The sequence below is a fragment of the Spermophilus citellus genome (genome assembly GCF_964194105.1).
Source record: "Spermophilus citellus genome assembly, chromosome: 11".
Lineage (NCBI taxonomy): Eukaryota > Metazoa > Chordata > Mammalia > Rodentia > Sciuridae > Spermophilus > Spermophilus citellus.
Genome location: NC_138192.1, coordinates 123,126,583 through 123,152,775, shown reverse-complemented (window position 1 = coordinate 123,152,775; position 26,193 = coordinate 123,126,583). Strand labels below are relative to the sequence as shown.

Here is a 26,193-nt window from a genome sequence, read left to right as displayed (position 1 = left end):
TAAGTTGCCCAGGCTGCTCTTGACTTGCAATCCTCCTGCCTCAGTCTCTCCAGAAGCTGAGATCACAAGAATGTACCACCACACAGCACCCCCTTCATTTTTAATTTTTTTGAGATGCGCAGGGCCTTGGGCATGTGAGGCAAATATACCACCACCAAGACACATCCCCAATCCCTCCTTATTCTTCTTTAATGTCCTTACTTGCCAAAGTAAAATTATCAACTCTCTATTGACTCCCTAGCTTATCTTCTTTGCTTTGTAAAATTCAAATGGACACTGGCTTTCAGATATAATCCATTTTATATAAGTATATAAATACTTCTTTTAGAAATCTACATATTGAGGGGCTGGGGATGTGGCTCAAGCGGTAGCGCGCTTGCCTGGCATGCGGGGGTACGGGTTCGATCCTCAGCACCACATACACACAAAGATACACACAAAGATGTTGTGTCTGCCGAAAACTAAAAAATAAATATTAAAATTCTAAAAAAAAAAGAAATCTACATATTGAGTAAAGGACAATAGTATAACTTCGACCTTAATGCCCCATAATCCTCATCAGAGGTTGAGTGGATGCTCTATGCTGAGCATTGCTCTAAGGGCTTTTAAAATATATTCTCTCATTGAAATTTCACAGTCATCCAAGGAGAAGTTATTCGTATTGTCTCTATTTCACCTTTGAAGAACTCTGTGGACAGTCAGGTGTTTGGCCCAGAAGAAATATAACACAGCTAGTAAAGCAGTAAGGCTGAGATTCAAACCAATGGTTCTATAACATAGATCCTTATATTACAAAGAAATTGAGTTAAAAGTCAAGAGGACCAATGAAAAAAACACCATTATGATATTCTAATGATTATGCAAATAAATGTTCGATTAGCATACATATTATAAACTCCCATCCTAGACTTATTATCTTATATACAAGTCAGAGTCCCTCCCAATTTTACATTATCAACCTATTGTTGATGACCTATTTTTAGTTTCAGTATTTACAGATATTGCCTTAAATAACATTCTCCTTAAATTCCTGTTTTGATTAGCAACTACACAGCAGGAAAAAATAAATTCCACAGGGGCATTTTTACCAAGAGGGACTGAAAGCACCATCATAATAATGGTGTTTTTTCATTGGTTTTTCCTGTCACATAGCTGAATTTCTTTATAATATAAAAAGCTTAGACATCAGGATTCAGTTAATTTAGGGCAAATTCAACCTGATAGTCACTAATAAAAAGTACCCCTCAGTTTACTTATTAAAGTTTGCTATTAAAAAACATATCAAAAGTCCAGTTTTTAAATGTAGATATTCACCCAAACAACAGCTTCTTACTTAAAATGGGAAAATCAGAAACTTTAGTAGGAACTCACACATTCTCCAGCAGACTTGAAAACCCAAGTATAGCAGCAGTTGCGCAAGCAGGTAAATCGGGAAGTAAAATGCATAATAAATGAAAGTCAAACAAACTGGACATTTTGACTATATGATGACTAAAAAAATAAAAAATTCTTCCAAATTCACAGCAAACTGAATCCAACAGTTACTTTGGTTTTAAATATCTACCGTGCTCTTGATAATGGTAAAAATGACTTATTTGGCAGGTTATAGATAGATTCTATTTAACATAATTTACCAAATATTGCACTACATTAAGGAAGCTGTCATTTTATTTCAATGGAAACAAAAATCAGATTTCAATAGTAAGCCCTGGGTTCCTCATAAAATATCAGTGAATCAAGAGGTCCTGGTGCTTCTCCAATTTAAGGAAACTGTAGATTAACGTCTCCACCCCTCAGACCTGAGAGCTGAGGTGGAATTCTTGTCAAGAATACGATACACTAATTTCCAACAGTGCAGGTAACTCTTCTTTCGAGTCTCTGGCTTCTGCTCAAGTGCCCATCCCTAGTCCAAGATGCCCTAGAAAAACACAGGAACCAGTTCTAGGACGTAGTGATCCATCTAGCTCCCCACGCTCATTGCAGGTCTACCCTCCGCCCGCTGTAGCCCAGCCCAGTCCAGCCAATCCGGCCCACTACACAGTCTTACTCTGGCCCTGCGAACTTCCCCCGCCCACTGCCACGTGACCAGAATCCCTCAACCCCACTTCGCGCTCCACCAATCGCAACCATTTCTGCTCAGAACCAAGTCTTCGACGCTCCTCTTTCAAAAAAGCTTTTACTCCTTCTGCCTCAGCCCCGCCCCTTTCTCTCCTCCCGCCCCATCGGCCCCTCCCACTTCCTCTCTTTCCCTCCTGCTCCCCAGTTTCGCCCCACCCAGCCTGGGGCTACGAGCTCGCCCTCTTCTCGCGAGATCTGAGCGTCCCCGCCGCGGCCGCCCGCCTCCCCTCCCGTCCTCCCACCCCCCCTCCCCCCAATCTCTCCACTCTCCGGCTCTCCTCCCTCCCTCCTCCCCCCTCCACCCTCTGGGCCGGATCTCGTCTCGCTGAGGCGGAGGAGGAGAAGGAGGAGGAGGAGGACGTTCGGCCTGCGCAGTGAGATGTTTGTCCGTCGCCGTCGCCGCCGCCATCGCGGAGGAACGCGATAAAGGGAGCCGAGCCGGGCGTGAGGGGGACCCTGCGGAGCCGCCGCGCCAGCGCAGCCCCCAGCCGAGTCCGAGTCGTCGGAGCCCGAGCCGTCGCCGCCGCCGCCGCGGCCGCCCAGGGGCCGGCCCGCTCTCCAGCCCAGCCCGGGGGCCGCGCCGCCGCCGCCCCCAGCGTCGCCCCTCGCCCGCCCGCCCGCCTTAAATGTGACACCGGCGCCTCGGAGTGCGACCCGAAGCCGCCGCCGGGTAGGGGACGAGCACCATGTCGAATCTGAGCAAAGGCACGGGCAGCCGGAAGGACACCAAGATGCGGATCCGGGCCTTTCCGGTGAGTCCCTCCTCGGCGCCCGGGACCCCGGGGCCGGGGCCCCGGCCGAGAGCCGCACGCGAGGCCCGGGCTGAACTCCCCCAACAGGCCGCAGGCCCGCCTCCCCTCCCCCACGCCGCCGGCCGCGGGGCGCGAGCCTTCCCGGCAACGGGGCTGCGCGGGGCCCGGCGCGGCCGCCCTCCCGGGCCGTTCCCCGCGCCCGGCCCCCGCCGCCCCGGGCGTCGCTGCGCGGGGCCCGCGCCGCCTGGTCCTCCCTGCGTCTGTGGGGTGTAGGCCCGGGCCCCCGCGCTTCTCCTGACGCCCGGCTCAAGCACTCCAGCCCTCGGGGATGGAGACTGACCGGAGTCCTCGGTGTGGGGCGTGTGTGTAACTTTTCACATGTGGTCTAGCTGCGGCTTTAAACATGACCCAGCCTCGCTTTACGGCGACCAAGGGGGCTGTGCCCGCCTTCTCCCCCCTCCTCGGCAAGGGTTGTGCCACCAACCTGTCCCCGACGCAGTGACAGTGGTTCCACGAAATGCTCAGTGGCAATATACTCATAACGTGAAGCGTATTTATAGCATCTTTCATCCCACAAGCCTCCTAAGCACTTCACAAACTCTGGTTCAGGAACTGTCTCGCCACTCATAGGAGGGCCGGCGGGAAGGAAGCGAGACCCAACAAATTGGACAATTAGTTTTCCGTTTCTTAGCCTTGGAAGCCTCAAAGAACGAGTCTGGTCACCACGCAGAGCTGCTTTACTTTTCTGCTGTCACTTTTAGCGACAACAAACGTATTCTGTTTAAAAACTTTCTCTTTTGTCATTACATGGAGTCATACACTCTTTAGTGTATAGGGTATAACTCTGGATGTCACACTTGATTCAAACAGCCAATGGCAAGCAATTAAAATATATTGTTGTAACAGAAACTGGACGTACTTGCTCAAGTCGCTACAGTAACAGGTATAAGTCAAGATAGACAAACTAGCAATCAAACAAGTTTTTGAAAGTAGAACTAGAGAAATATTTTAATTTTGCCTTAGATTCAAAAATACATTATATCAGGTGTGAAATGGCGGGTTTGTATTCACTTTTTAAAGCATACTTTTTCTGAAGTTTAGTTGTGATGAGAAGAGTGACCCACCTTTTAATGGAATTGTCCTAATTGAGTGAGTAGCTTGGTCCTAGAGAACTGAGGATCACTTTAAATTCATAAAATTTAAAACGAAAGAATATACTTGGTGAAGAATTTTGAAATTGCCTGCACATAAGTACTAATTAGTGTCAATGTGTGGAAACTTCGGCTTTATGTAGATAAGTAGGATATGTATTTTTACGTTATATTAAGGAGGGTTGGATGCTTGAAATATTTTCTAAATGTTTGTGAGAAACTACATCAGAAACTGAGAAGTATTGACAAAAGAGCATTAATAAGTTCACTAGCACATTTTTCTTTGTAATTGGGCAAAGAACTGGGTTTATGAATTTGCGACCTAAATCGTCCAGTTGACTATCAAGTCCATTTTTTTTTTTAGCAGAAGTGAGATTATTCACAATTTTGTCAAGTCACTAGTTTTGTATAACAGGTTATGTTCATTGTCTTACACAGTTCATTCAGGTTTTTTTGCTAAAATATGGAACAATTCATATTTGACCTCAACACACTTAGGTTGTTATTATTCCCATTAATCAATTCTATCATTGTTTGTGATCAATTCTTTGATAGTTTTAGGTTTGCCTGCTCTTAACCTGTTCTCTACTCCCAGTCATTCGTTTGTTCAAGAAATACTGAGGACTAGTACCAGGCACTGATCTAGGAGTTTGGGATTTGTCAGTATACCTTAAAAGATCAAGATTACTGCTTTCTGGAACTAGAGAAGCAGTAGGAGAGAATTTCATTATTCTTTTAGCTTAAGAGTAAAGTATTTTATGATAGGTAAATACACCATACTGGAACTAATTTTTTTTTTCCAAGTAGCATTATGGCTGTGAGCTAGTTTAGATCCTTTCTGACTATAACTTGTTGCTCAAAGCTTTTCCAGAATTCTTAGTAAAGTCTGTAAGTAACCTGATGTTTTCATATTCAGTGTTTAATACCTGCTTGCTTTTAAATGCCCAATAATTTTTCATTACTATTTCATAACATCTTTGACAAGTAGTCAAGTTGCTTCAGTCTTCATTAAGGATAGGTGTATGCCTTAGTGATAACAACATTTCACTGACTTAGCCTTTGGTAACTGTATGAGTATTTACAGACCTTCAGAATCCTTTCCTTCAAGTTATCAGCCTTGTACATTACCATAGTCTGTGTGTTTTGCTAGTCAAAAGTCATAAATGTGTAGTATTCCATAAAGAAATAGATATTATTTCTGATTGTACATATATGTATATTTAGAACTGTTGTATTTTATGTATATCATTTGGATATATAGTCATAATTTGTGGGAAACTGTAGTTTAACCAAAAATTTCAAGTGTTTATTTCAGATTGCCTTTTACAAAAATTGGTATGTAAAAAAGCATGAAAATGTGTTTTGTGATTGTTTTGTTTTTATTGAAGAATAGTGGTAAGTGAACTTAAAGAATATTATGTAAGACTACTTCAGATATAGTCCCATCTAGTAAAATCAGATTCTTTTTTAGTGTTTTGAGTGCATATTTTAAGTATGCCTTTAATCATTGTTAAGCAAGAGTTATACCACACCATAGTTTAATGCACAATTTATGTTTTTTAAGTAGAACTTTTCAAAGAGATTCTTTTTAAAATGGAAAACAATAAGGAACTTTATGCACTTATAAATTGTTGCCAGAGGAAAGTTTATTCCAATTTTTAGGCTTTCCTGCATTGCACAAAATACCATCTCATGTCACATTTTTTTGTCAATAATGTTTTACTTGTATTTTCTTTTTTTTTTTTAATTTTTTTAAAGAAAGGAGTCTATCCTTAATGAAACTCTTGGACACATGGGTTTGGATCAAATAATTTCTCTCTTCCTTGCGTTTACCATGTGTCTTGTGTCTGTTTTTGTTGCACTATGTGGGATTAATTGCTGTCAGGTAAACTTTTGTCCTTATCTTTGAAAAGCCATTCCTCATCATCTCTAATGTCCAGGGTTTTGTCTGTGTAAGCTTGTTAAGCATGATTGAAATTGGAGGGGAAATAATTTGTAAATGCTATCCTCTTCTTTGCCTTTCCTGGCTTTTAGCCTTCAGAGTTTAGGAGACCTATTGTAAAAGTGACCTTCTCTAATATATGATCTGATCTCTACCTGAAATAACTTTAGTTATTAGTTTATGAAGCATACTACATCAAGGGAAGATAGATTTTCTGGATGTAGTGTTCACTCCATAATTCTAGATGAATTCTGCCTGTGTAGCATGGATCACAAGTGATGTACAGAGGTGAAACCCACATAGTTACTGACACTAGAGAATGAGATGAGTTTTAAGATTGTTTTTGATGTACTTAAGAGCACAGAGATAAGGACAAATAGGGAGTTGATGATTTTTCCCTTTCCTTTCCCCTCCCAGATTGGGGAAACAACTTTGATCTTCATAATAGTTTTCGCTTTCTTAAGGAAGATAATTATTGCATAGAAGTACTTGAAATGTATATGTGGCAATTGAGTAATAGCTTTGCAAATCACATAGAGTTGGAATTTAGCCATAAATTTGTTTTTCATTCTTTGTATTTTTCTTACAGAAATTATGGAGTAAGATGTAATTTGTGAAAGTGTTGCTTACACTTAGACTGATTCTCTTTCTGTTTAGTAAGTTTTGGGATAGCCATCTGTGTTATAGGCATTAGTTCCCTTTGGGAATCAGAAGTTAGAAAAATAAAAAGCATGAAGTTGTTATCAATAAAGTGTTTATTTTGGTAACATTTCAGAGGAATTTGGAAAATGGTTAGTACTAATGTTGAATTTCAAACTATTTTAGTAGTATTGGACATAATGTGAAAATACGATCTTTTGTACAGTAATTACAACATTGATTCATACAATATAAAGTGTTATTTGTTTGCATGTCATTTATTCATTAAATGTAGTTAAGTAGGAACAACATTGTCTAGTTAGGAAGATTATATGATTAAGACTTGAAGAAGTAGTATGCCTTCTCTTTGTGTTACAAATTGGGAGACCTTGGAGGTAATATTTTGTTATTTTCATTCCAGATTGTATGGATGATCTTCAGCAGTTTTGTTAGATTTAAATATCAGTTACTGGATGATTTGTAGTTTTATATAATGCAACTTTTCAAAATAATTCATGTTCATCCATTGTAAAGTCATCCAAAAAGTAAAGGTGTTACCAGAGAAAACTATGAGATAAAATATGAATTGCAGTTATTATCAGTAATGGTGAAAACTCTTGAATTATAAGTCTGTCAAAGGAAAGAATTCACTTATAAGCTAAAAAAAGGGGGGGGGAATTTGTAATCCTATCACTTGGAAATAAATTATATTAACATTTTGATGTTTCTTTTCATCTTTAATATGCATGTGTGAATAAGTAAAATTGAAATTTTAAAGTAGTTTTGAAAACATGATCTTTAATGGCTTTTTGATTACTTTACAATACCCGAATTTGCTTACCCATTCCTCTACTGCTAAGTATTTTGATTGATTCTTAGGGAGTCCTTATTTTCTCTTGCATACAGAATACAGCTGTGACATTATCCTGTTGTTTGAGCCCATTTATGATTATGAAATTATTGAGCTTAAAGTAGTTGCTATAAATTCTCTAATCCATGTTCAGAAAGATAGAATTAATATCTAAAACTTATTGAATGCTTATCATGTGCCAGACACTGTTCTCTGTGCTTTGCATGTCTAAACTTATTTAGTTCACACAACTCTCTAGAATACTAATGTCGTCTGTTTTACAAATGAGGCCTTGAGAGGTTAAATAATTTGCTTAAAGTTATTTTTCAGTGCAAGTGGCAGAACTAGGACTGTAATCTAGGCAATTTGGCTCTACATGGTTTTTAAAATTAAACATGCCAAAATTTGTATCAGTTTAACTTCTTTGTAGCAAAATCTTAGCCAATATATCTTTAATGTTATAGGTGAAAAAACAGTATTTTAATTTGCATTTCTTTAACTTTTTAAGAAGAAAACTATGTGGTATCCACAGGAATTTTTTATTCAGTTTTTGCACTTGAGTTTTCAATGTGTCTATTAGAAGTATGACTAAAAGGTAAGGAGACTGAAAACATAATAGTTAAAGAGTGGGTTCTGTACTGTCAGGGTTTGAGTACAGCTCTACCTCTTTGTAGCTATACTGTATTTAGCAAATTATTTATTTAAATTTTTTTTTTTTTTTTTTTTTTAGTTGTAGATGGACAACAATACCTTTATTTATATTTAGTGGTGCTGAGGATCAAACTTCACACATGCTAGGCAAGTGCTCTACCACTGAGCCACAACCCCAGCCCATATCTTTATCTTTTTCATCTTCTCTAGCCTTAGTTGTTTCCTATGCAAAATGAGAATACTGAAAGGACTTACCTTACAGGATTGTCATGCAATAAAGAAAATAAAGCTTCAGAATTGTATCTAGCACAGTTAGTTATGTCAACTTTGAGGCATGAGTATGCTGAAATTTAAATATTAAAATTGGATGTTTTTGCAAGTAGTTGTATTGAAATGCTGTGTACTTATTTTAATGATGCTACTTTTTTGGAGAGGGGTACAGATTCTAGAATTAGTGTTTTGAAAGGCCACAGAATCCATTTGTGAACCACTCCAAGAAATTAGTCCTGAAAGATATACGTATGGTACCTCTGTGGCACTGTAAAGGAATGCTGCTGGCTTTGGGAGGATGTCTTCAAGAAAGAATTTCCAGTAATTCTCATGTAAATATATGTGATAAGCATTCAGTAAGTGTTAGCTATTATTTTACTTTGCTGGACATCTGTTTGCTATGTACATCCTAATATGTACATTGAATATTCATCTAAAAAACACATTTTGTTTTTCTTATTTTCTTCCTTCTCCCCCGCACTCCCCCCCTTAATATCACTTCTGAACTAGGTTGTGGTTTCTGCCCAAAGCTTATACTGCACACCCTTTTGAACCACAGAATACTTAGCATAGTGTGGGTGGTTAGTGGATGATTGATTTAATGAGAAACTAGTTCTCTAAGCCAAGCCATAGTAATTGATTAATTAAGTCAATGCAAGTGGTGCTCTGAAGTACTTAAACTATTTTTGTGGCTATAGTGAGTTAATTTTTTAGATGTAGTAGCAGGTCATTAATGATCTTATGCATTTTTCTTAGGAGGGTAGTCTCTTTAGTCTCTGGAACAATAATGGCCTGAAAGTAAATGTAATATGTTGTGTTGGCATTAACCCTGGATTAAACATGAGACAACTTAATCTCTGGTCCAGTCCTTTCTGTATACTAGCAGTTCTCAGCATTTCACTTCTTCCACCATGACTCTTCGCATCTCATCCCTTCTTTCTTGCTACACTTTACACTCTGATCCCTACTTCCACTGCAGATTCCACTCCTATATACAGGCTCATCTCCTTTAGTTGAGTTCCTTATTTTCCTTATAATTCTTCAGTCATTGAGCCCAGATGCCATGTATTGCCACATCCATCATTTATCCTTTGTTGCTCAACTCTTGAATTCTTTCTCACTGTGTACTAACTTCTTACATTGCCTTAGTCATTGAAGATTTTAGTACATTGAATGTTTTCTTCACAAACATTACCTCTAGTCTGGATCTTAATTTTATTCATTGTATGTGAGAGTAGATATTTATTTATTTAATTTAAAATGTGTTTATTGTGTGTTCCTATTGTGAATCTAGCATGTTCCTACAATGCTGATCAAATAGTCCAGGATTCTTATATATATTAGAATGATCTTCACTGTGTCTTGGAGTATGTCATCCCATTACTTTAGAAATCTTAAAGACTCCAATTTCTGACTCCTCCATTTTTAAGATACAGAACTTTTGAGCAAATCACTTAGTTTTTCCTGTTTCTCTTTTGTAAGAAGGAGAAAACAATAGTACCTACCTTTCAGACTATTTTAAAAGTAGCTGATGCGTATAAAACTTTCAGTAGAGCCTAGCACATAATATGCATTGTAAATAAATGCAACCTGTTATTATTTAGTTGTTCTATCCTACTTGTTGTTTGCTTCCTACTCATATTAATGTGTTAGTGGATCTCAAGAAAAGACTATTTCCATTCTCTTGAGCCATGGTGATTTGCGTCTTCCTATGTTAGCAGTTGCCTCTTTCCCTACCTCTCCAGAACAAGGCCAGAAGTATCAACAAAAATCATCAAAAAGTATCTTGCTTTTAAGGCTCATATTTTCTAGACCATTATGGACTCCTAGAGAAAATTGTAAGACAGTGGTTCTTAATTTAGCTAGACTCTCAATGCCTCAGGGCAGTTGTGTGTATGTATTCCTGGTAAATTCCCTCTCCCATTTTCTGCCTAGTAATTCCAGACTTTAATCACTGTCCTGAAGCTGTTTATTGAGAATTCTCTTATCTCTAGAAACCTAACTACAGCTTCATCATGAAAACTAATGTTAGCAGATGAAAGTTCTTCAGTGATCTTTTCTTTGAATTATATTCTTTAGTCTGTGATTTTTACACACTCCCAGTTCTCTCTTTGGTCTCCTAAGGAAGGTTTTCTTTTTCTTATCATCCTCATTATAGTCACTATCATCGTATTTCCCTTCACAGCCAAGATTCCTGAGACAATAGTCTCTGTCTGCTTTTTAAAAACATAATTTTCTTTAGAGGAGACATTGAATCTCTCTTGTATTGATCTTTTTTTTTTTTTTTTTTAAAGAGAGAGAGAGAATTTTCAATATTTATTTCTAGTTCTCGGCAGACACAACATCTTTGTTGGTATGTGGTGCTGAGGATCGAACCCGGGCCGCACGCATGCCAGGCGAGTGCGCTACCGCTTGAGCCACATCCCCAGCCCCTCTTGTATTGATCTTAATCAATGCAACGTAATAGTATTCATATAGTATGCAATGTTCAGTGACTAAACTAATATAATATGATACCATAAGTTTGTTTCTTCATCTTTAAAATGGGAACTGTAGCAGTCAGGGGTGCTTAACCACTGGGCCACATTCCCAGCCTACTTATTTATTTTTGAGATGGGTCTCATTAAGTTGTTTAGGACCTTGCTGGCAAGGCTGGCTTTGAACTTTCAATCCTCCTGCCTCAGCCTCCTGAATTGCCAGATTACATGGATGCATCATCACACCTAGCTCTTGTGGATAATTTTCTGTAAAAGCAAGCCATCATTGCTAAGAGGAGTTAGCAATGCTTACAAATTATTCTTACCTAAAACAGTTCTTAACTGAGCAATGCTTAGCCTTTTGTGTTTGCTTATCTTCTTCAAAAGTAATGATGAAAATTCCTTTTTCATTTTCAACAAAGAGTTGTTGCTTTATAAGTTTAGTAATTAAAACTTATTGAGGTTTTTGCCTTGTGTTATGTTCTGTTTGATTAATTATTTTAAATCTTTAAAACGATTGTGAGTTGAGATGTTGTCGTTCCTGTTTTAAATTTAGCTGGTGCTCAGAGACACCTAGTAAAATGTGTGTAATCACACATATACACTTTGGAAAGAGCAGAGCTGGGATTCAGATTCCACCTAGGGCTGACTTAAAAGTCCACATTCTTTCCATTACAACATACTACCTAATTATATTGTTAACCATTTTCTGAAATTTGAAATATTTTTTCTTAATAGGAATTAGAAAATTCATTGTTACTCAAGGGTTCTAGGCTTAGACGGTGCAGTATATAGTACTCTCTTTGCAGAAAGAAATCAAGGTTGTTGTGGCATCTGCCTATAATCCCAGTTACTTTGGAGGCTTAGGTTGGAGGATTGAAGGTTTAAGCCCAGCCTAGGTAAAATAGTAAGATCCCTGTCTTTGGAGGGAAAAAATAAGTTATAGGACCTGGAAGGAAGTTTTGCAGGCTTGAACTTTACAGGTTTCAAGGCAGATTGGCTGCTTCTTTTTTTTTTTTTTTAATATTTATTTTTTAGTTGTTGGACACAATACCTTTATTTTATTTATTCAATTTTATGTGGTGCTGAGGATTGAACCCAGGGCCTCACACTCTACCATTGAGCCACAACCTCAGCCTCATGAATTGGCTTTTTTTTTTTTTATTAATATGTTTTTAGGTGTAGATGGACACAGTACCTTTGTTTTATTTTTATGTGGTGCTGAGGAAGGAACCCAGTGCCTTCCACATGCAAGGCAAGCACTCTACCACTGAGCTACAACCCCAGCCCTGAATGGCCTTAATATAAGGGGATGAAAGTTCTAAAAACTTTTAACCAATTGAAATATATATTGTTCAGGAATATTTGGATATATATATATATATATATATATATATATACATACATACATACACATACATACATACACACACACACACACACATACACACATAGGCTTAAGAAGGCATTAGTGTGATTGATTTGAATAAAGCAGTCAAATTCAAACCTGTAAGAAAAGACATTGACATTATTTGTGAAATAACACATTTCTATTTTAAATTATAAGGCTGACAGCACAAATTTTAAGCTTTTTTTTTTTTCAGTTTTTAAGTGTATATTTAGAGAAAAGTTTCCTTGACATAAGGTTTGAATCTTTAGTTTTGAATTTCTTTAAGAATATATTAAAACAGAAAATAAATAATAAAATGAATTAAAGCACAAAAGATTAGATACTTCAAATTAATGGTACTCATGGTAAAAATAAGACATGATGGAAGTATTTTTTTTTATGTATATCATCTCTAGCCAAATAAACTCATTTGCTCCTAATTTTTAATAGCTAAATAGGACTATCTTAGTCTGCTATAACAGAATACCACAGATGGGGGAACAGAAATTTATTTTCTCACCTTTATGAAGGATGGGGAGTCCACTATCCTGGGTGCTTACAGGTGCTGCTGTTTGTTGGGGGCTGTTCTCTACTGCAGGATGGTGCTTTGATGCTATGGGCTCTGAAGGGAGGAATGCTGAGTCCTCATGTGGCAGAATGCTGAGAGCAAAGAGGGATGTACTTCCTTCATGAAGCCCTTTTATAAGGCCACCAGATCCCATTCATGATGGCTTCTACCTAGTGGCTTAATCACCTCCTGGAGGCCCCACCTCTTAATACTGATACATTGGTGGTTATTTTCAACATGGGTTTTGAAAGATACACAGATATTCAAACCCTAACAGGTACTTGAGAAAGAATCTGTTCCTTTTTAACAGATGAGGAAATGGAGGACCACATAGGGTAATTTAACGAAGTGGGATATGTACCTGATGTGAATTTATGGAAGAACTACAATTAAAGCCACATTTCTGGTTAAAAACACTTCTCAACTGGACTGAAATAAGTCTATAGACATAGTAACTTCATGTTAACACTGGTCTTTTTAATTATAGGGTAATTTCTCACTATTGAGCATTTTGATGTTTGGGGTTCATGTGGTAAAATGGAAGGGCACTTGGCTTCAGACATTTGAACTTTAGTGCTCTATCTTGCTGTGTGATCTTGATAAATTACTTACTCTCTTTTGTAAAATGAGGAGTTTTTAATTTGGGTGTGCCATAGGGTCATTCTAGCTCTAAAAATGTGAAAAGCAGTGTAGTTATACGTAAGTCTAGGAACTGAATCTGGTGTGTTGTTCTTGGCCTTTATGTGATACTGCAAAAATGACTTAGCTTTTCAGTCTTAGATTATCTTTAAAATGGCAATGATCTATTTCAGTGATGATGGTTAAATCCTAATAAGAAACAGTGGGAAAGTTAGCTGTGTTTTCATGTTTTTGGTAAATTATTAGTTTCAGAGAAGTTTTAAGCAGACTTGATGGTATATTTTTATAATTTTATATATGGGCCTTTTGCTCTCATCACATTTTATTGCAGTTGCATTTATTCAAAGACTAACTATGGCAGTTTACCCTGTTTTATGTTTGGGTTTTTTTTTTTTCCCCTTACTGGGTTATGTGTAATTGATTTGGGTGTGACACAGTTTGTTGTCTTACAGTTTACTGCTTTGTTTCTGATTAGAATATTACCATTCCCTTGTTTATAATTTTTTTTAAAAAAGAAAAGCTGATAAATTGACTCATTAAAAAAACTTAAGTGACTTGAGCTAAAGACAGTAATAATAGTAATATTATTAAAATTTATTTTAGAATATAGACTAGCATTATGGAATTGAATTATGCACTTAAATATAGAGTATTTTTAAAAAAATACTACAGACTGCTTTGAAATACAGAATACATGATTTCTGCTTTTTCATTATGTCTATCTGCCAGATAAGCATTTAAAAGAGTAGTTTTATATTCATAGCCCTTTAATAATAGTGTTTTGGATTTAAGACTATGTTGGGAAGTACAGCAGATTTTGGTATTTGACATCATAAATATGATAGCTAATTTTCTTGATAGGGAAGATCTGAAAAGAATAGTGTTTGAACATTTCCATAAAGTTCTAGTAAAGATTTCCTCTCTAGCCAGATAAACTCATTTGCTCACAGTGTGTTTCAGGGAGCCTACTAATAACATCTCTTTTTTTCCATCAGTGATGAAAACAGCACCAATAGTAGAACAGTGACAGGACACTGTGCCTGAATAGGAGTATAGTATGACCAACCTACAGTGGATCAAAAATATTTGGGGAAAAAATTGCATCTATTTTGAGCATGTACATACTTTTTGCCTTGACATTCCCTAAACAATACATCAACTATTTATATAACATTTATACTGCATTAGATACCATAAGTAATCCAGAGATGATTTAAATTATATGGAAGTATGTGGGTAGGTTATATGTAAATATTATACTATTTTATGTAAAGGACTTGAGCATTTTTGGATTTTGGTATTCATGGGTGTCCTGGAAGCAATCCCCTGCAGATACTGAGTAATGACTGTACTTATTTGATTGCCTTTTTTTTGTTATGGTCATCATCAGATTAAGAAGTGTTATGTGTATATATATATTTTCATATTTTATTCATATAAAAATCCTTCACAGAATATAGTTGAAGTAGAGTTGCTAGTACTCTTAATTGTTCTGCGTCTTAAATGGATCTTAAAAGACTATCCTAGAAGCTTGACTTTGTGTATTTGAAAAAAGTTCCAAATTTACAAATTGATTTTTGGATATTCTTCTTGTGTTGAGGTCTGAAATGCAGATTATAATTGAACTTTCTGTTGATGATTTCACTTTCTTATTAGGAATGTTACTCTCCTGTAATGGTATTAGAGGTCAAGTTAATGTAGATCAGGTTTAGTTTGTGATTTCATGGAATTATCCCAGACTGCTATGCTTTTCTAATTGATAATCTTTTTCTCCCTTTTCTTGACAAATTTTTTTCCCCTTGGGCAGCATACTTCCATTCCAGGTAACCAGTTAACCAAACATCAGTATTCTTTACATTCTCCTTTAAGTCATTTAGAGGCTCTTCTGTGGAAAAAAGGAACAAGTATATATTAACTAAGCAAATATATGCCAGATGCTTCCATAAACTTTCTTGATTGCCACACAGTCCACACCTTCCATTTTTCAGGCTATGAATAAATGAGGAAAATGAAGTTTGTTAAGTTTAATAACTGAAAGTTTGTTTGAATGTGCCCCATTGGGCTGTTTGCCTCATACATCATCTGGATCTTTGATGATTGACATTGCTTAAGGAATCGCTGATAGATAAATGGGAGTATTGCAGATATCATACCTACATCATTGCATAGTCATTTGTCATCAAGATTTCTTATTGTTAACTGTAAGTGGATTATATTCAAATAATAATATTGAATGTAACATATGCATCAACTGTGTATTACATTGTATGAAGGAAGAGAGATCTTATCTATTCTGAAGTGCCTATAGTTTGGAAGGGAGCTTTTTAATATAATCACTGGTAGTTATGTATGATTAGAATACTGCCATTTCTCAGATGTTTGCATCACAGAAGCTATTTTGAAGCTGTTGTTTAAAAATAAGATCCAGCATTTTTCCTTGTTTATTTTTTTCTAGCTGTGTCATTCTGAATTGCTTGGAATTTCAAAGTCGCACCCTTTTCCCCCACCCACCCCGTTTCAGATTTCTTCCTGTAGATTATTCACAGGGGACTGAAGACTTCTTGTCCTTTGTATATAATGGATGTGAAACGTATAGTTCTCTTCGTTTTAGTTTTAATTTATCTCATGATGTAGTTCTGTTCAACTTTTAATAATACAGAACATTTAAGATGTGTAAGTATATAATTGACTCATCCTTTCAAATTCAGGCATTTTGAAGGTTATGTTGTTATTTGAAGTGATAAACAATTAGATGTTTTTGAAAGAACAAAGTGTGTTAGAGTTATTTTTGTTATTAATACTATCTTGAATTGGGGGAGGTAAGGAGCAAAGGCCACTTCTAAAAATTAGAAGTCTTGAAAGAGCTCTTGTTTTTTTTTCCTGCTATGACTTGTTTACTGATGATCACTTTGTAACTTAAGCTTCTTTAGGAACTATACTGTACGCATCTCATATCACATAGTAAACATTAAAAGTTTTGTGTGAATGTATGTGCATTTCATTTTATTTTTTATTGTTTTGCTTAAGCCTTGTTTACCAGATTCCTTCCTTAGTGCATTTGCATTTATTACAACCTAAGTAAATCAGAGTCATGAATGGGATTAAAGTCCTGCTTGATTTAGATTGGTACTTTAAAAGGATGTTATTACTCTTTTAAAAATATAATAAATTTAGAACCTTTAGATTTTATCACTCCCTGAATGTACTGACTGATGGTTTTATAGTTAATGTATTGATGAGTTTGAGAGTTGAACATTTAGTCCTTTTAAAATAAAGTTTCCATGGTGCTTAATATTGTTTGTATATCAAGGAGACACACACACACACACACACACACATATTAAGCAGCCTTCTGAGTTCCTTAGTAAGGTAAATGGAGAAAAATCTGAAAAACATTACTTGATAAAAATATTTGAGAGTCTTGCTTGTATATTTTATTTGAAAAATATGTGGTTATTGTAAAATTAGATTAGTTACTGCAGACCAACACAAGCACATGTTTTTCAGTATCGTGCCTGATTATTAAAATGTTCACATTTTAAATTATGTTGGTATATGTAGGTAAAATAGTATTCATTCAACAGACATTCGTTTTCTGCTATCTAGGTGGCATTGAAAAAAATGCATAATCCTTTGAGAGAATCTCACGATCTCTTAGAAGAAGAAACATAAATTGATAGTTATGAAGCAGTAGGAGAACATGGTAATAATTATAACTTGAGCATTATGGAAGAGCTGAGGAACATTAACTTTGAGGAGGTCTAGTAAGCATTTCTGGAGATTATGTCACCTGTGCTATGTTCAGAGGAAATGTAAAGAATTGGATAAAACTGGGTGTGGTGGTGCACACCTGCCTGTAATCGAAGCAGCTCTGGAGGCTGAGACAGCAGGATTGCAAGTTCAAAGCCAGCCTCAGCAAAAAGTAAGGCATTAAGCAACTAAGTTAGACCCTGTCTCTAAATAAAATACAAAATAGGGCTGGGGATGTCTCTATAAAATGCAGGGAGTTTTTTTTTTTTAACTGTTTATTTTTTCTATTTTTTAAAATTGGGGCATTATAGTTGTACTAATGTTGCTATTGATTGTTACATATCCATGCATACAATATGACAATATAATTTTGCCAGTATCATTCCCCAGTATTTCCCCCTTTCTTTCCCTTGGTTTCTTTCCTCTACTGATCTCCCTTTAGTTTATATGAGATCCCCTCCCTCACCTTTTTCTTTTTCTTTCTCTCTAGCTTCCACATATGAGAAAAAACATATGACCCTTGACTTTGAGTCTGGCTTATTCACCTAACATGATTCTCTCCAGTTCCATCCATGTCCTGCAAATGACATAATTTTATTCTTCTTTATGGCTGAATAAAACTCCAGTGTTTGTATACACATATATACACACACCACATTTTCTGTATTGATTCATCCACTGATGGGCATCTAGATTGGTTCCATAGTTCAGATCTTGTGAATTGTACTGCTCTGAACATGGGTATGCATGTATTGCTCTGGATATGGTGACTTGAAGTCTTTAGGATAAGTATGAGGAGTATATTGGGTCGTATGTTGGTTCCATGTCTAGTCTTTTGAGGAACCTGCATGCAGATTTTCATAATGGTTGTACTAATTTACAATACCAACAATATAAGAGTGTTCTTTTTCTAACATCTTGAGGGGTGTGTTTTCCTTTAAGGTGCTCCTCCCCATCCCTTTAGAAGACTTTTCAAGGATGAAAGAATGTAAGTTAATGCTTTTGGTTTGTAAAATTAAGTGATCTGTATTCCTATGACTGAATAAGAGAATACAGGAGAAAGGTTTGAGCAGGTTTGAATAATGAGGACAAGTTGAGTTTGATCTGTGTCAAGAGCATTGATTTGGAAATAACACAGCAGGGTGTTCAATAGAGGAGTTTAGGCAAATATCTGGGCTGGCAGTATGTATTTGGAAGCCATTAACATAAAGCCAGTAATGATGTTTCTTCTTTAAGATGTGAGCTAAACTTTTTGGGAAATCTAAATTTCCAGAAAAGAAATACACATATTTGCAAAAATTTGTGAATAGTTTTAGGAACTTCTAGAATTTCTTGCAAACTATATAGTGTTTCTTAAGTTGTAGAATCCTACATGTATGAATAGTAGTTGTAACTTTGATCCTGAATGAAAATACACCAGGGACTCAGAGTAGTATGAAAAAAGTCATAGAGTTATTGGGCTGAGAATGATTTAAGTGGCTCTGGAAAAGTTAGGAGACATAAGGTATGGGGAATAATATTTCTGAAAGAAAGCTACATTAATGACTTATTTTGATTTGTATTTGTCATAGTTGTGCTCTTGATGTGCTTTTGTTTTAACATATTTATTTATTTGCAAAGCTTGAAAACCTGTCTGTCTTTATGTTGTTTGTTGTTGAGTTTATCTTGAGTTCAAGAGATTGTATCTGTGTGTAAGGGGATTGATTATATTGTGCCCTGGACTAGGCTAGGCTGTTCACTGACATTCTCATTTAATTTCCATGACAGTATTTTGAGATAGAGTTATTAAATACACCTTGCAAGTGAGGAACTCAGACGACTTACAGGAGTTAAATAGTTTGCTCAAGGTCACCTGGTTTGTAAGAAACATAATACATTTCCATGCCTGTCTGACAAAGCATATATTCTCTAATGTACATACTATGTTTACCCAGATAAATCAGTGACTCACACTTTGATAATTAGCATAGTGAAATATGAGTTACTGTTATTATTTCATATTAGCATAGTGAAATATGAGTCCAGTGGTTTGGATTTTGGGATACTTGAATTTTAGATCTAGCTCTAATTTTGAGTAAGTCATTTAATCTCTTTGGATCTGTTTTCTTCTCATTCATTTGAGTATATTTTTACTTTAGCAATCACACAGCAGGAACATAAGTTGTCTTCTGGCCCCATTAGTGTTCTATTTGTAAGGCATAAACAGTGCAAAAAATACTATGTAAGTCTTGAATTATAAAGCATCTCTTATAGGTGAAAAATAGTTCTTGTATTATAACATAATTGTATAATATTTGAAGCCTCTTGGCTTATATATTTAAAATTCTTTATTTTCTGATAGAAATTGGTAGAGACATTTAAATACTTTTTCTAGCTAATATTGGTTCTCTTCAATAATTTTGAAAAGATTATTTGATGTCTTGCTCAACTGTTAGCAACACACATTGTCTCCGGAGTTGATGCTCCACATTCACTTTAGTCTTTCATTGAAATTATATTGAATATTCAGTGTTATATGATGTCACAAGACAATGTTTTTGTTTGCTTTGTTATAACCTCAACATATGCTTCATCAAACTAAAACCACATTGCACACAAAGGAGTTGAGGCCATCATTTATGACTTGGGCTGATATCTTTTATGTGTAAAAACTTATTTAGAATATATTATCCATGTAACTTTTTTCCTATGGATGACATTTTAGTATCAAGATATTTGATAAAACTAGAAAGCAGTGTAGGCATAGGGATAGATTCTCTTAAAGTCATTTGATAGAAGTCTCTGATAGACCTAAGATTTGAATAGAATTTGGGTAAAAGCAAAGAAAATGGCTCTGTTAAAATATTCCTTTTTTAAACTCTCCAAAAAAGATTGAAGTAAGATTCATTTTGAGTCATCTGCTTAAGGAGCATCTTGATATAGGGTTGAACTTGTATTTTACAGGTAGGCTGACTGAATGATCTGTCTTGCCTACTCTTTCCTTTTTCATACTTACATCCATCATATGTGACTTGGAAAGGATTCCACTAACTAATTTTTATCTCGTTCAGGTCGAAAGTATGTGTGACAGTGACTCATGTTACCTAGGTTGTAAAAATGCAGAACTGGGTAGATTTTTGTGGCATAAAGATGGTTCCTTAATTAAATAATTGTACAAAATCATTAACAACAACAACAACAAAAAATCCCTGCCTTCATGGAGCTGACATTTGGCTGAGGGATGAGAAATCAAAGCAAGAAATAAAGAATGTGGGGTTGAATTTAGGGTCAGTAGTTAGGGGAGTCTGTTACTATAAATAGAATGGCCATTTAAAACTCCATTGTTGACAGTTGAGCAGAGATTTGAGCTGTGCAGATAGATACCTGAGGGAAGAACATTATAGATAGAAAGTAGCAAATACAAAGACATGAAATGAGCTGATTTATGTATTCCAGCTAAGGAGGCTAGTCTGCATGGAGTAGAGTGAGCAATATAGAAAAAGATGAAGTTGAGAGGTTATCAGATCAAAGACTGCGGGGGAAGCTGGGGGTGGGGGCTTAGAAGGTTGAGACTTTGAAGATGCCTGCTAGGCTTAGATGCCTCATAGGCATTCAAGTAGTCAGATAAATGACTTGGGTATGCAAGGGAGAGGGCTAAATAGGATATATAACTTCTGAGATTGATTGGAAGTGAGGAGAATAGATGATCAACACTTAGAAACTTAATGTGGATAGACAAGCAGTCTAGAACCAGAGCCTTTTGGTATGGAGATTTGGTGATGAGTAAGCAAGTAAAGAAGACTGACAGGTAGGAACCAGTAAAATAGGAAGCAAGATGAGATTATGGTGCTTGGAAGGTACAAGAAAAATCAGTTTCAAGAAGTGGGTCTGTTTAGTGCTGCCAGATTAGTCAAGTAAGAGGAGATCTAAGATGTTAACCATTAGATATAGCAATGTAGAAATCAGTGGGGAGTAGTTTTAAGTGAAATGGTAAAGATGAAAGCTTTATTGGAGTGGGTTCAAGATATAATGGAAAAAATAGGACTTGGGAACAGTAAAGGTAGAAATCTCTCTCTCCCTGCCTGTGATTTCACTGTACCTAGTAAGAAATTAGGTGGTACTTGAGTAATAGAGGGATTGTGAGGATTTTTTTTTTTTAAGACTGAAACTGCTGACATGTGAATGTGAATTCTTTGGTAGAGAAAAAAATTGATGGTATTAAGGGTGATTTCCAAAAAAGGGGTCTTCGAATAGGTGATTTGGGATGGAAGTACTTCATCAGATTTTATTGTATATTATGTATCACCTAGAGTTTTTATTCAAATGTAGGCTCTTGTTTTTGTCTGAAATTCTATGTTTCCAACAAGTTCTTATATGATTTGTGTGTTTCTGATTCCTGTAATTGTGAGTGAAAGAACTCAGTACTTTGAGCACAAGAACTAGCAGATTGTATTTGCATAAAGTGCAGTGGATATGGTCAGTTAACGCAGTATCTCTTCAGATTGTTTCTGTTTTCTGAGTGGAACAAGAAATAGTCATTTTAGATTGAGGATATAGGAGGTGATTTAAAAACATCTAGGAGAGTAAAATCAGACTAGAAAAAAACAGGGTTGTGGTGTTGTAGGAGGGGGGTACACTTGTAGTTTATGGCTAAGAACCTAAATGGAGGTGAATCAGTGTTGGTAGGTGTATGTTATCCTCCATTTATTTTCAAACTACATAGGTTCTTGTCAGGAATAGGTTGGCTGTTGGGATACTCCATGACAAGTGTTTTGGAAGAAGTGGGGGAGAGGGGAGAGTTAAGTGATTTCTGGATATATAAATCATTATGGTTTTATTTAAAGTGGAGAATTCTGCCATAGGTTAAGAATGTAGAGGCATGTCTTAAAGGATTAAAAAAAATTACGTTTTTCAGTTCCAGAGACTTTTTAAAAATGTATTCCTTTATTTCTGTTAAGACAGGTTAGCATCCTTGTAAATCATGCAGATTTATAATCATAGTCATAATAAAATAATTTACTGTATGGACAAATACAGAAGAAAGATTTTCAACCATTGGTTTTTTTTTTTGTCTCTTCTCTTTCTTGGATATTACAGATGACCATGGATGAAAAATACGTAAACAGCATTTGGGACCTTCTGAAAAATGCAATTCAAGAAATCCAGCGTAAGAATAACAGTGGTCTTAGTTTTGAGGAGCTCTATAGAAATGCATATACAATGGTTTTGCATAAACATGGAGAAAAGCTCTACACTGGACTAAGAGAAGTTGTTACCGAACATCTCATAAATAAGGTATCCACTTTAAAGGACTGTTGCTAATGCAGTATTGAATGTAGAGAATCTTTTATACCATATTGTACTTTGATCAGAAGTATTCTTTTTAAAGGCTCCAGAAAGCCTATAGAAATTTTTAATTCATATATTACAAAAGCCTCATTCAAAAGTTATAATCAGCTAACTCAGGATTTTTGATAATTGAGAGAAGTTGAAGTTTGTGAACTTATAAGTGTGTTCTCTATAATCGTAATTAATGAAACAAAGACTTAGTAGTTGGCAAATATTTATTTACTATTAGAGATAATATTTTTTTCTGAAAATGCTTTAATCACCCCATTTTAGCTTTTTCCTTTTTCCTGTATATTTGAAAATAATAAAATTATATTGTTTAAAAATATTCTCCAAGACTTTTCACTAATTGTAATTAATCTTACACATTTTAATTGAGTTGTGTGGTAAACATGAATTTTTTAAAAAATAATGGTGTGCTAACAATATAAAATGGTTCGGTGATTCCAAAAAGCTATATATATTTTAGAACAAGTGTTTTAACAGAAACACACTGCAAATAAAATGTAATCTCCTTTGTGAAATAACTTCACCACAATGTCTTGCTTTAAGATCTTTCAACAAAACATAAAATATCACAGATTCATAAAACACTTTCCATATTTTTTTGTATGGCATGAAGAAGGTATTCATTTTTAAAATTTTACTTTGGGGAAAAAAGCCATAAAAATTTCATAAATGTGGTACAATGAATTCCTGTGTACCCTTTACCAGTTGTTAGCATTTTGTAAATCTTTCTATTGATACTTGTTATTTACTGCTATTATTATCAATATTTTTATTACTGAACAATTAGAAAATAGGTTTTAGATTTTATTTACCCTAAAATACCTAGTAATGTTTCTTCCAAGAATGAGGAAATTCTCTTACGTAACCAAAGAACTTTGATCAAAATTAGGCAGTTTAACATCAACAAAATGTGTTATACAGTTCATACTGATATATCACCAATTGTCCTGTCCTGTGTACAAGTGATGTCCTCTAAATAATTTGTTTTATGATCGAAGATCCAATCTAGGATCATATATTCAAGTTCCTCACCCTGTTCTTATCTTTTGACACATTGACGTTTTTGAAGAGTATAGGTCAGTTGTTTTTTAGACTTCCCCACAGTTTTTGATTTTTCTGATTGTTTCCTCATGACTAGTTTCAGGTTATGCATTTTTGGCAGGAATAATACATAAGTGATGTTGTGTCCTCAGTTCATCACTTCAGGAGGCACATGATGTCAGTTTAACCCATTATTGGTGATGTTAACTTTGATCCCTTGGTGTCCGCCAGATTTCTCCACTGTGAAGGTACCATTTTTTTCCCTTTGTAATTCATAAGTAATCTGTTCAGTTATATTTTGAGACTGTGTAAATATCTGTTTCACCAGAAACGTCCATGTAATGGTTTTTGCGTTCATTCATGATTCTTGAGTGAATCATTAATTACTATGGTGGTGGCAAATTAGCACCTTTCTATTTCTGGTCTTCCTTTTATACTTACTTTGAAGAAGATTACACGAGTGAGGTAGTTTATTATTTCATGAAGGTGATCGTGTTCTTCATACAATCAACAGTTTTTGTTAGGTTCCTCCTGTGCACAGCTTACAATGAAGATACAGTAAATGTGAAGAGACATTATATTGTCCCTTTTAGGGGTTGTTTTTACTCTGATGTGAGAAATGAAATATATTTAAATAACAGTATGAAGCCCTAGATAATTGAGTGGCAAGTGAGTTATAAATAGCTTAGGAACGAAAATGAAGAAGAGATTATCCTGGACTATAAGATTTCATGGGAAAGGGTGAAATTTAACTGAGACTTTAAAAAATCAGAGATACATATGAAAATGTGGAATGCACTGCAGGGTGGCAAAATAGCATGTGATTATAAAGAGTTGATCTGATTACATTTAGGTGGCAAGTGAAGTTTGATTGAGATTTATAATAGTTGTGGGAATTAGTTTAATTACAGTGTTTGAAAGTTTATATAGGAACTGATTATAGAAAAATTTGAATGTGAGACTAAGGGATTTGGACCAAACAGTTCAGAGTTTAGGTAGTTTTAAAAATGGGTGATAAGGTGATAAACTATTTGAAGGTTAGTATAAGAAAGATGTAAATGTAGAATTTCGAGGACTTTCACTAGAATCAGGAGATGACCTGGAAAAGTCTGGGTAAAATCATAGACTGGAAATTAATGTATTTTCTAGGCCAGAAATTTTTAAGTAAGATTAGGCATAATTTGCTTAATGGAAGGACTTATGGTGCCACAAATAGGAATGTTATGAAGTTATAGTGGAAATCTGACTTGGAATGAGGAAAGGGTAGGTTTTGTTTTAGATTAAATTGACAATTTTTATAGTTGGTAAGTACCTTAAGAATCAGTGTGAGGTCATAAATTGCTCAAGTAAAAAAAAATGTATATTTGTAGATATGTTTAGAACTAAGGCAAGAACTTAAAACTAGATAAGGGGATTTGGCATTTGATAGCATATACTGGTGAGTAAGTGTTAGATTTAGAGAATGAAGAGCCAAGGGATAAATGTTCAGTAGCAAACTATAGTTAAGTCGTGTGGGTAAAAAAAAGAAGATTAATCTAAGAAGTTTGGCATCAAAACAAAGAAAGAAAGGAGAGTGGAAGACTTGTTTAGTAAAACTACTGAACGGTGGAAGATTGGAGTGTTTTATATGGTTAAGAGTATGAGATTAAGAATAAAGAAGTAGCATGGTAGCACCTACCTGTAATCCCAGCCACTAGGCAGGCTGAATCAGAAGGATCACAAGTTTGAATCCAGCTAGGGCAACTTAGCCAGACAATGTCTCAAAATAAAAAGGGTTGGGTATGTAGCTTAGGAATAGAGTGTTTGCCAGGTATACCCTGCATTCGACCCCCAGTAATGCCATATGGATAAATAAAAAGAATAATGGAAAATCAAATTACAGGCATGCTCACATTTGCCAGAAGTTCTATACGGAATGTTAATATTAATGATAACTAACATTTACTGTATGTTAATCTCAATTCTAGTGCTATTATGTTTATTAATTTAACTGATGGCGTCAAGCCAATGGATCAGATAATATCTGTTTTACAAAGGAAGAAACTGAGGCACAGAGAATTGATAATTTGCTCATATACATGTAGTGAGTAATCAGTCTAGCTGGAACTGAATTCAGGCAGTCTGGCTTCAGGCTGACCCCTTAACTTCTCTGTAGATCTGCTTTTGAGGCAGAATGGATTGATCAGAATGCACTAAATATGCTAAAATTGAGGTGATTAAGAAGCTTCAAATTAGTTGAGTCACTTCATTCAGCTACAGTTCTTTCAGTTATAAATTCCACTTATGTAAAAGGAGGGAGTTGGATGTAATATCTGAAATTCTTTATTTTTAAAACCATTATGAATCTAGTAATCAAACCATCCATCTTCTGAAAATGAGATGAAGAAACGTGGAGTAGCTCTCGTACGGTATATACTAAGGAATTGACAAGTGAAGAAAATGATGGTTTAGTAGGGGTTGATCTGAATGTGATTTTTTTTTTTTTTTTTAAGCAGTGTTTTGTAGCTTGGGCATAGATGCAGGAAAAGCATCTTTATACTCATGTGTTGTGGTTGAAAATCGGCTCTTAGAAAAGTGAGGAGCAGAGGGGAGGCCATAATGTGAAGTCAAGTGTTTTA

At 35.8% G+C, this 26,193-nt stretch overlaps 1 protein-coding gene across 1 annotated transcript in view; it reads left to right on the top strand.

Moving 5' to 3' along the window:
* Positions 1–2,379: 2,379 nt before the first annotated feature.
* The window catches only part of CUL3 (cullin 3), an 86,040-nt gene continuing 62,226 nt past the window's right edge, over positions 2,380–26,193 (top strand). The window contains exons 1-2 of the mRNA XM_081261672.1: positions 2,380–2,870; positions 22,274–22,471. Of these exons, the coding sequence (XP_081117798.1) occupies positions 2,805–2,870; positions 22,274–22,471 (264 nt within the window). The 5' untranslated portion in view covers positions 2,380–2,804. The remainder of the gene's footprint in view (positions 2,871–22,273; positions 22,472–26,193) is intronic.